At 38.9% G+C, this 10,644-nt stretch overlaps 2 protein-coding genes across 3 annotated transcripts; one reads left to right on the top strand and one right to left on the bottom strand.

Annotated features, from left to right (window-relative positions):
- The first annotated feature begins 9 nt into the window (after positions 1-9).
- LOC138618943 (torsin-1A-interacting protein 2-like) lies at positions 10-4,336 on the top strand. Of its 2 annotated transcripts, none has more exons than XM_069695060.1 (8): positions 10-286; positions 523-645; positions 778-933; positions 2,089-2,193; positions 2,277-2,414; positions 2,511-2,648; positions 2,730-2,783; positions 2,885-4,336. In XM_069695060.1, exons 1-8 carry the CDS (start codon positions 235-237, stop codon positions 3,667-3,669), a joined length of 1,551 nt encoding a protein of 516 aa, XP_069551161.1. In that variant the 5' UTR covers positions 10-234; the 3' UTR covers positions 3,670-4,336. The 2 variants fall into 2 exon arrangements, with proteins under 2 accessions (XP_069551161.1, XP_069551160.1); XM_069695059.1 differs by having other exon boundaries at positions 13-292.
- A 1,346-nt stretch (positions 4,337-5,682) lies between these two features.
- On the bottom strand, positions 5,683-9,602 carry LOC138618732 (uncharacterized). Its single transcript, XM_069694646.1, has 12 exons — positions 9,588-9,602; positions 8,383-8,780; positions 8,273-8,339; positions 8,139-8,192; positions 7,984-8,046; positions 7,401-7,484; positions 7,103-7,194; positions 6,941-6,999; positions 6,771-6,838; positions 6,470-6,640; positions 6,334-6,377; positions 5,683-6,247 (listed from the first exon to the last, which is right to left on the bottom strand). Exons 1-9 carry the CDS (start codon positions 9,600-9,602, stop codon positions 6,807-6,809), a joined length of 864 nt encoding a protein of 287 aa, XP_069550747.1. The 3' UTR covers positions 5,683-6,247; positions 6,334-6,377; positions 6,470-6,640; positions 6,771-6,806.
- Positions 9,603-10,644: the final 1,042 nt, after the last annotated feature.

The raw sequence follows: 10,644 nt of genomic DNA, 5'->3' as shown, positions 1-10,644 counted from the left end.
TACCGAAATACTAGCGGAACCTTCAGCCGTGTCACGTTTCTTACGAATATAACTAAATGTGGCACAGCTTATTTCCGGACCCAAACGCGTCCTGTCGCAAAATGGCTCCCCTGATAATTACGAGGAAGTCCGCTGCGTGTCTGTGAGCTGTTTGTGGACACGATGTTACGTCGTATTGTTTAATTGATGTTTTTTTGGGGGGGGGGGCATCGCTCGGTCGAGTCTTGGTCATAAATGGATTCTGAAAATTCCCGCCCCTTGAGACGGTCGACGAGGCAGTCATCAGGTAAAGGTGAGAAAATGAACTGTTATATTAGTTAGCTTAGCACTCGACGCTAGCTGGCTCCCAAGAGTTTTAAGAAAAAAATGCAGCATTTCTGTTTTGACTCGCGCCGGCTGACTTTTGCGACACGATTTTATGACACAAAAAAATGTACTTTAAGTTATGGCTCGGAGTTCTTGGCTTGTTTCTATATTCTACAGAAGTTTAGGATTCTTAACTCACTGAAGTGATTTCTCCAGTATTTAGTTTGGAGCCGACTCCCAGGGGCCCTCTGAGGAGGACCAGGAAGGGAGGACGGAACAAAGCTCCTGCTGGAACAGTCAACGGTACCAAAGATGTTGAGACCGGATCGGAGGATGAAGGTGGGATGCTCCAGTTCTCAGTGTTTGGTCAGACACGACAACAAGTAACCTGCAAGTCTGATCAAGCAGTGTAAACAACTGTCACATGCTTTTTTTTTTTGTTAATGTTTTTTTTATTTTATTACATAACAGAGTCCCCTCCCAAGAAGAGCCGTTTGGCTGCTGGAGGAGGAGAGGGCGACAGGGGTAGTGAAAATGAGATGCAGGTCCAGGACTCGGATGAAGACCAGGAAATGGATGTTGGACAGGATTCTGCTTCTGCAACTCCTCTACCAAAAATATACCACGGTAAAACCTGCAATAAATTCTCATTATAGATGGAATCATTGTCAACTTTCTGCTTTTAATAAACTACAAAAAAAAACAATGACATAAAGCACAGATAGCAGATTGTCGTATTAAGATGCTAGAATCAACTAATATTTTGATCCTTTACTTTATAAATGACAGAATAACATTAGACGAATGAAGTGTGGAACCCTCTGGTGGATGCGATTTCCTCTTGAGAACCAGCCAAGGTTATATGTAATGCTATGAGCCTTTCGATCTATGTACAAATAATTGTAAGACTATTTAAGGGTGGCTCAAAAAGTTGCAAAGAGTGCTCCTGTTGCGTGTGAACGCAGCACCGCACCATGATGTGCACAGAGCAGGAGGAAACTGTGTGAAAAAGTATTGAAAGTCTCATCACTTAATGGAAAAACAGCACCTGAGTTACGTTTTCGTGAGTGCTGGTCTGGGTACGATTTCTCCATGCACCCGAAACTTGAGTAGAGAGCATACATCAAAGTTTATGTCAAATTTTTGGGGAGCAGTAAGAAACCCCCCCCCCCCCCCCAGAGAGCTTAATCCGGTGAGTAGAGCTGATGTGGAGTCACATTTTTGTTGTTGTGGGTGAGAAACTGGTGTGTTTTCATTATGCTGTGAGCAGGGCACTATGTCATGTTGAAGAACCCATGTTCCATTATTCCATTGCTCAGGTCGTTATACCTCAGAATGTCACGGTTGATCTCGTTGTGGACAGTCTGACTGGGGAAAACATTCACGGTGCACAACCCCGTGAATGTCAAAGAAAACCACTCTTCTTGCCTTCCTGATCTGCTCCTTTTGAACAGTGTCGTTCTGCGGCACTGAAATGCACATGGCACTTGAAACGCATCGCCCGGGTCGTTGTTTTATTGCCGTCTGCTTTCTGCAACATTTCAAAAGTTTCTGTTGTTGATGTTGTTGGAGGAATCGCTGATGCCCCCGGACCATTGGTCACAAAAAACGTGTGTCACTGAGGGGCTGATGTTCATCAAGTGGCGAAACTTGGAATATTTCTGAATTTTATAGCTTTCCCCTGCTCTGTGCACGTCACGCTGCTGTGACTTCATCACTGAATCTAATTGTAGGCAGTTTGGCAGTTTATTTCAATCAAAGTTTTTCCTCGATATAAAACAGGCTCCCTTGGAGATGCGAGTTTATCCCCTCGGGTAGTGCTTGGTGAACGCTGCCGCACCAGTCATACTGTTCATGAGGATCCAGACCAGATGAAACCCAAGAAAGGTAGGAAAAAAACAATTGCTTAATTTTGCATGCAAAGTACTAGATTAAGGGAGGATAATCCACCTGACCTTGTTTGTTTTCAGTGCAACCATCTTCAAAAGCACCTGCAGCCCCCTCAAGGTCTGCCACACAAAACAGGTCAGCGGCAAACACGCGTGATGTCCCGATCACCAGCATTTCTGAGTACCATAGGACAATGAAGCTCAAAGCCGAGAGTGCAGGTATTGTACAGCAGATATTGTTTAAGGAAGTTGCATTGAGCCCCTGTTTATATGAATTTACATCTGTAAAAAATTAACATGAAAAAAAATCTTTAGATAAACCCAAAGTTAACCACCTCATCCCAAGCGTTTATCCTGCCTCAGTGGAATCCTACACAGTGAGACAACGTATAAATAACATTCCAACACAAAAAGAAGCTGTTCATCACAAAAAACAAGGTAGCACATTTTCAGGTAAATATTTAAATCCTTAGCAACACCTAATATAACTCTGACATCTTAGACATGAATATAATGGAGATTTTTTTCTTTTAGAAAGAAAAAACAAAACTGCTGTTACCAAGAGAAGCTCTGGAAATTCCTCTAGAGGTAAGCTACAGCCTTTTTAATTACGTTGCCTTTCCACGCAAAGATAATTGTTTTTCTTTATTTGATGCACAACATTTGAAAATGGTGTTGTGTCCTTTCAGGATTCAAGGGGTGTTTATGGGGTGTGGTTCTCCTGGTGCTGCTTAGCTTGGCCACCTTGCTGGCTTACAAATTCCTCCCTGTACTGCGAAGGAGAGCAGGTGGTGGAGGACTTCCATCCAGGGCTGTGGAGCCAGAAAGGTTTGCTGATTACTTGTCTCTTCTTGAGACCCAGTTCCCCAGTCAGCGGCTGGAATTGTGGAAGAGAAGCAAGATCCACCTGGAGAAGCACCTGAAAACAGCGGAGCCCACAGAGCCAGTCAGCCTGATCTTCACTGCAGGCCGCAGGGCTGAGACGACGCTGCGCTGCCTGGCTCAGGGTGTGGCCTCCTCCTTCTCATCTGCTCTCAACGTCTCCGTCCTTCGCATCAACGGAACAAGCAAAGCCAGCCAGGACAGCGACGAGGTGAAGCTGGACATTGACAACCAGCTGCGAGCAGCTTTTGAGGGCGAAAAACCCGTGGCGGTCATTCATCGTTTCGAAGAGCTGCCTCCAGGCTCCACCCTCATTTTTTACCGCTACTGCGACCACGAGAACGCGGCATACAAGCGCGTCTTCTTGCTGTTTACTGTGCTTCTGCCGCAAAATGAAGTCAGGGCTGAGCAGAGTTTGAAGGAGGTGGAAGAAATTGTGCACGACTATGTTAAGGAAAGGCTGGTGGGCTCAAACAGTGAAACTGCCTTCAATAAAATGGATACCGACAAGTACGGTGGACTGTGGAGTCGCATCTCCCATCTGATCCTGCCTGTGGTGTCTGAGGAGGAAGTAGAGCTGAAAGGATGCTGATGAAACAAGCTGGCATCCCAGAAGAGGTCGGGTTACCACACTGGTCAGGACTGAGAGTTCCTGGCACAAGTGGCTGTGAAACAGAAGCAACGTGGAAACATAACGTGTGCTGTGATATTTTACATATAGACTTGATTTATAATGTTTGAAGGATGTATTAATCTCTTTCTATCAGAGATGAGATTGTCCGCATGTTGCAGTTAAATCTGTATGATTCAGTTTATCTATATGGAAGATGCACATTAGTTCTTACGATTGCGTACATGTACGGACTTTTCCATAAAGATGTAAAAACAGTGTGGCACCATCATTCCACCCAAAAAGTAGTGTTGATAAATAATGCTTTTCTTCATGCTGTTTTAGCCTACATTAATATATCGTTCAACAGATGTTTTGTTCAGTGTTTTTCATCAGCTTGGATTACTCGTTTATGGATCTGACAAGTGTTTTACTTTCTGTGGACGTTTATGTTTTAAGGTGAAAATTCACATTTTGTCTTTTATATCAAATCTCCGCGACGACTAATGACAGCATGGAGATGTGTCGCTTCATTAAATCCCGATATAGGTACATCTGGATAAGTTTTGCACTGAAAATGCTTGTTTTTGCTTTAACTATCCATCTTATCAGGAGTGCTGTCTTTTATTAAAATAAATATTTTATATTCTTTGTTCTTTTTTTCTGAATATATATATTTGTGACATGTTTCCTAGATTGGGATATTTTTTGATAGCTGTATATATATATTGGACAAGCTTGTTCTTTGCACTTGTTGTCAAAAAAACACTGAAATATAAACATTGTTGTAAACAGAAATTTTTGCAGGTTCTCCCAAACTGAATTGAATTTGTAAAAAAACGTTTTCACTAAATATTCGTCAGCTCATCCCAAAATGTGCCTTAAACATATGAAGATTCGACAGTGTTTGAAAAGCTTCAAAACACTCGTCAATCATTTGATAATGTATATTGACAACATCCCAGCTCAAACAAGGTTTCCTGCTCATGAATCAGATTTTTGCTAAATTCTAATTTTCATACAGCGTTATTTCCTGTGATACTACTCATTCCTCTTATGTTGCCATTCTGAGATGAATTTTGTGTTGTTCTTATGAACACCTGACTATTTTCAATAAAGATTATTTTAATAAATACTTTTTTTTAACCTGTGATTTAGTTTGTGGAGAAACAGTCACAAGTTCTTCATGATAGTTGACTTCATTACATACAAAAGGAGGGTACATGGTTATATGTGATACTGCCAAGAATATTAGTCCTGCTTTTGTTCATAGAAGGTTAAAGTATTGAGCTTTGAAACCAAGTAACAACTGCACAACACAGCAGGAAGTTAATCATTTACTAAGCAGGAGGTATGAGTCACTACTTACAGTAGTGTTTGAGGGTTCAAATGAAATGATTTAAGAGTTCAATGGTCTTTTTCATGGTCGCGATGTTTACAGACATATACTGTACATCTTGTTTGCATGACATTAAAATTACATTTGGAAGTCAACTGTAACTAATTAAAAATATCTCCTGTCATTTTGCTGACAAGCGTTAAATTGAAAATGACGGTAACTGCTGCAAATCCTCAGGAAATTACAGCAAGTTCAATCATTTACTAAGTGCTTGATATATGTGTCTCTGTTTTGGCAAAGGTTAATGAGAAGTGAGTCATCAAAGTGACCATGGACATAGCTGAAGGTTGCTCATTTCAGAAGAGACCTAAAAATAGAAATAATTTTTTTTTTTTTTTACATAAAATGTATTTGTACACACTGACATGACTGAGGATAGAACATAGGGACACATTTAAAATTACGGCATAGAAAACAACTTTGATGTACACAACATTTCAGTCTCAACTGTTCACATGAATTTGACTTGTAAATAGAAGTCTTAAGTTTTAAACTCAAAACATTGTTACACTGAAAAAGGATTTCATTTTCACTGTATATTTGTAGATAGATAGATAGATAGTTACTTTATTAATCCCCAAGGGGAAATTTACAGGAAAGCAATAAAACATCAGTAAACAGGGTCATGAGGTCAGTAGACTGACACTGACTTCATGACCCATTTACATGGGTACTATAGTTTCAGGGGAAATCTCTGTGATATGTGAGTTCTCCACATTTTGCATCCTCTTTAAACCATCTATCTTTGGGATTCATTTATATTAGAATATTTGTAGCAAGGTTTACTTTTCATATCAGAAGCACATTCTACTTAGTTAATCACAGAAGGCATAATCACAACAGAAGTTGTATTGAGAATTAAGGTAACTTTTAAATTGAAATCAACGTGTGTAATATTTACAGCAAATGAGGCACCGGTCAAAGAGTCCCATTATCAATACAGTTTTCATTAATATTTAAAAATGTGCGACAAAACATAGATAAAATATGTAAATCTGAAAAGCAACATACATGTAACATCTTCATAGATCTTGGGGCATAAACTTAATTTTTCTGACACTCAAATATGCCGACAATGACAGCTGCAGCAAAAGACGTAGTTCCAACGATGAGGATTACTGAGACAGCAATAGGAATTACTGTGGCTGCTCTCAGACGTTTCTGAAATTCAAGGGGGTAAAATCTGACGTGAACTTATATCATAACTGATAAAAGACTTGTTATTGTCATGATGTGAACAGGCTCACCTGTTTGCATGGTTGCCTCTGTTTATAGCTGTTTTCCAAACTCTCTGTAGCAAAAAATTACCAATATTATTATGTTCTTCATAAGAGTCTAGAATGTATTTCATGCATATATTCTGTCAGTATGCTAATCATTTACCCATTCTGATTCTCCTCTGTGTCCCTTTATTGTGAGCACTGAATACTAAAACCCAAACTACCACCAGGGAAATCCATGCAGTGAAAGCAAACATCACTTTCCCAAGCCAAGATTCTCTTCGGTTCTCTGCGCAGTTATCCATCTCCATAACACCAACAAAGATAACAGAAACTGTGTGGAAAACAAATTTGGAAATAGGATCAGATCAATAAAAAGGAAATGGAAGCTATGAAGAGATGGTACAAGCTGTGATATAGGTCTGATGTTTTAAAGCAATAGTTTGATATTTTGGAAAATGTACCATGTATGTTTGCATTCTTGACGACAGTTTCATGAATTAATATCCCAGAACTCTCTGCAAGAATGCACCTGCATAAATATCATCAAAAGGTCAACCCCTTGCTTTAAATACATTAAACAATTAAATCTTTTCACAGTGAAATAAATGCACCAAAATTTTGACTTCCTTACTTGTGAAAATCTCATGGATAATGAAACACACTTTGACAGCAAAGTCACTGATCCCCTTTCTTGAACAGAGCAAAAGAGAAACAGAAACCACTGAGCAAAAAGTGTTGATGTGAAAATCAAATAAAAATAATATTTCAGCACAGGAAGTGGTATTGAACTTACAGTTCATGACTGGATCCAATTGACAGAGACACGATTACCAGCTCTATGGAATTAATCACTATCACCACACATACAAGTGCAATGAGAGTGACCTACATTAAACACACACACAGACACACACACACACACACACACACACACACACACACACACACACACACACACACACACACACACACACACACACACACACACACACACACACACACACACACACACACACACACACACAATAAATATAAGTTTTGGTTAGTTGAGAAATATAGGGAAATGTTGTATATCAGTAATTAATACTGACTTTACAGGAGTCTCCCGCACAAACCAAGATCAGTGACAATATTTCAACTGCAGCACAAAGTGTGCTGCCCACTATCTTTGACACCTGCAAAAGAAAAACAAATGCAGTCAGTATTATCAACCTGAATAATGCTCATTTAGTGTTTAGTGTCAAAGTCTGATCACTTCATCCATGTGACCAAGTGAACGTTAATGCCAAATTTGAAAAAAAAAAAAATCCTCGAGGCATTTTTGAGATTTCACGATAAAATTATAACTGAAAAATAAAAAAAATAAAAATACGTACGTGCCCTACAAAGTACAATAAACAGAAAATGTAATGAATCATCTGAATAGATAAGACATACTATTAAAATTCCTTTAGACTTTCATAAACTCAAACCCCTTTATTGATGCTATTTATAGTTAAATTCTGTCATTACAAAGTGTTTTTTTTTTGTAAGTGTCAGGGTCTGTCATTTGAGCGCCAGGTTACAACTACAGTACCTAACCACGACGAACTCAGGGAACTATGCAAGTATACAGGATGAGGAAATTGAGTAACAGTTACTATGACGACAAAAGGTGCACAGCTCATGCCTTACCTTATTTACATAATGATAAAAGGGGCTGCTGGCGAATAAGACTGTGATCACATTAGATATTTCCTAAGTAGAAATACAAAGAAAAATCTAATTAATTTTCATTATAATTTATTTGGGGATACGAGTTTATATACAGAAAATAACATATTGCTTACCAATTTAATTTCCTCCAAAACACAGTCCAAACACATCAGCATAGTAGTTTCTCGCTGAAGGAAAATAAAATAAAAACAGTGAGGAGTTATGTAAATATAACTGGTAAAGTTAATATGTTTATGCACCTCCTCACCTCTCCAATGTTGAATGGTGTAGTACATGGATCTTTTAAGAGTGGCTCTGTAGTACTCTTTGTAGTACTTGGCTTTGGAATACTTGTTGTAGTACTTGGTTTCGGAGTACTTGTTGTAGTACTCGGCTCTGGAGTACTTGTTGTAGTACTCGGCTCTGGAGTACTTGTTGTAGGACTTGGCTGTGGAGTACTTGTAGTACACGGCTCTGGAGTACTTGTTGTAGTACTTGGTTTCGGAGTACTTGTTGTAGGACTTGGCTGTGGAGTACTTGTAGTACACGGCTCTGGAGTACTTGTTGTAGTACTTGGGTGTGGAGTACTTGTTGTAGTACTCGGCTCTGGAGTACTTGTTGTAGTACTCGGCTCTGGAGTACTTGTTGTAGTACTCGGCTCTGGAGTACTTGTTGTAGTACTCGGCTCTGGAGTACTTGTTGTAGTACTCGGCTCTGGAGTATTTGTTGTAGTACTCGGCTCTGGAGTACTTGTTGTAGTACTCGGCTCTGGAATACTTGTGGGTTGAGGTAAAGGGACACTCACGCGTTCCCAGAATGTTGTGAAAGACTGAACAAATGTGGCTCTGAAACATATTAGACAGGGTGTTGATATGAAAATAAACTGATTTTCAGACGTCACTCACTGTGTACAAATAGTTTAAAAGTAACCTGAAGATAACGTTCAGTTCCTGTTCCTGTCCCTGCGCAGTCCAGTTAACTCGGATCAAATTCTTTTGTTGATTGTTTGTTTGACTGACAGCCGAATCCTTAGAAGAGAAAGACAAAACTAAGGCAAGCATAACATCCAAAAGAAAGATTAATATGAATATCACTTAACTTTTTAGTTGAATTTTGTTTAAATTTAATCATTGAAATGGTGATTGAAAATCTAGATATTTAATTAATGCATTATGAGATGACATGATTACTTACTGTTAAATCCCCGCATGTCAGGAGTTGAGTCGTATCAGGCTCAAGCATGATAAATTTTCCAACTGGACGGCCTTTGTCTTCCACCTCTCGAGCCTCCAACAAAAATCCTCTAAAATTTGTGGATTGCTTGCTCTTGAGCAAAACTGGAAAATTGTTTGAAAATTCATCACAGCAAAAGTAAGGGAATAGAAAATAAAGAGAGTAATAAACTTGCAAAATTATGTAAACGAAAATTGTAACAAAGATTGCTGTGATAAACAAGCCGTCAAAAAGGGTATGACAGCCTCTGTACCTGTAATAGGTTCTCCAGGTTTGCTTATAGGTAAATAATCAACCATAAAGGGGGGATCAGTGGTCTGAGGAGTGTAAAGGATCCCCCCTCTGCTTACATGCACAGGTGCCATTGATTCACACGACTTTGGGAATCTACCATCTGAAGACCCATGAACCTTTGTGACGATGGTAAGGCCAATCAAAATCCACATCCACATCTGTAAAAAAGGTGTCACACTGATGATGATGATGCACTGGTACATTAGGTATCTGTTCAGTTTCCTACAAATATTCAGATACAATTTACAGTTGTTTTGAGTCTTTGCTGCAACATGTAGGCTTTAAATCGCAGGGCGATTAAGATGAAAGTGTTAGTTTTATGCATATTTGAGTTTTAGAGCAATGCGTGGGACAAAAGAGCTGCAATTCGCACATTATTCAACCAATATGAATGTAAACACTCTTTGATTAAAGTTGATTTTTAACCTTGCAGTCATTGTTTGATTACAAATGCAGTTGTGTCGGAGCCAACATAAGATCTGTCGTTCTGTGAATCACTTGAAATATGAACTCTGAGAATTAATTTCTTTTGGAAAATAAGAAACATGTAAACATCACTAGGCCTAAAAGTATGATTTTTTTAGACATCTCATTTTCTTTTTTATTAAAGTTAAAACTTAGATCTATAAACTGTTTTAAGACCTTCTTTACAAATATTAACTATTGAATGATTGATTTTTTTTTAAATTTTTTTTAAAGATTGTCAGAGCTCTTTTCTCTTACCTTAAAATGAAGTATTCGACTGCACCCAGTATCATGAAACAGTAAGTAAAGATGCCACACTACAATCAGGAACTCTCAATGAAACAAGGAAACTTGTTCTCTTCAGGAAAAATGGAAGAAGCCTTGTGAACATCTTAGAGGAAAAGAAACCGGGACAGTCAGGTCTGCAATGTGTGCTTGAGCGCAATGCTAAAACTCAGTAGACTGATTAAGGAAGTTAAAGGGTTCCTCTGACTACACAGGAGAAACCACCCACTTTTACAACAGCAATGATAAACAAAACACTGTTTCCCTTTACCTTTGATGCCCTATAGCTTACATTATTTTCACAGTTTTCTGGTTCTTAAAAGTATTGTGGTTCCTCAGTTGCTTCAGTCATTCTTAGAAGTT

This window comes from Brachyistius frenatus, unplaced genomic scaffold (assembly GCF_029030835.1).
Source record: "Brachyistius frenatus isolate BFR_SWC_R1_liver_20210118 unplaced genomic scaffold, ASM2903083v1 Contig_18, whole genome shotgun sequence".
In the NCBI taxonomy this organism is placed as follows: domain Eukaryota; kingdom Metazoa; phylum Chordata; class Actinopteri; family Embiotocidae; genus Brachyistius; species Brachyistius frenatus.
This window is presented reverse-complemented; position numbering and strand designations above follow the sequence as displayed.

Excerpts from the sequence above, each read along its gene's own strand:
- LOC138618943 (XM_069695059.1), top strand. The coding sequence starts at position 235 with ATGGATTCTGAAAATTCCCGCCCCTTGAGACGGTCGACGAGGCAGTCA. Across the intron at positions 293-522 it reads GAGGCAGTCATCAGGTAAAG|TATTTAGTTTGGAGCCGACT; the intron begins GTGAGAAAATGA and ends TGATTTCTCCAG. Across the intron at positions 2,194-2,276 it reads CCAGATGAAACCCAAGAAAG|TGCAACCATCTTCAAAAGCA; the intron begins GTAGGAAAAAAA and ends GTTTGTTTTCAG.
- LOC138618732 (XM_069694646.1), bottom strand. Across the intron at positions 8,193-8,272 it reads CACCATTCAACATTGGAGAG|CGAGAAACTACTATGCTGAT; the intron begins GTGAGGAGGTGC and ends ATTTTCCTTCAG. Across the intron at positions 6,839-6,940 it reads TATCCATGAGATTTTCACAA|GTGCATTCTTGCAGAGAGTT; the intron begins GTAAGGAAGTCA and ends ATATTTATGCAG.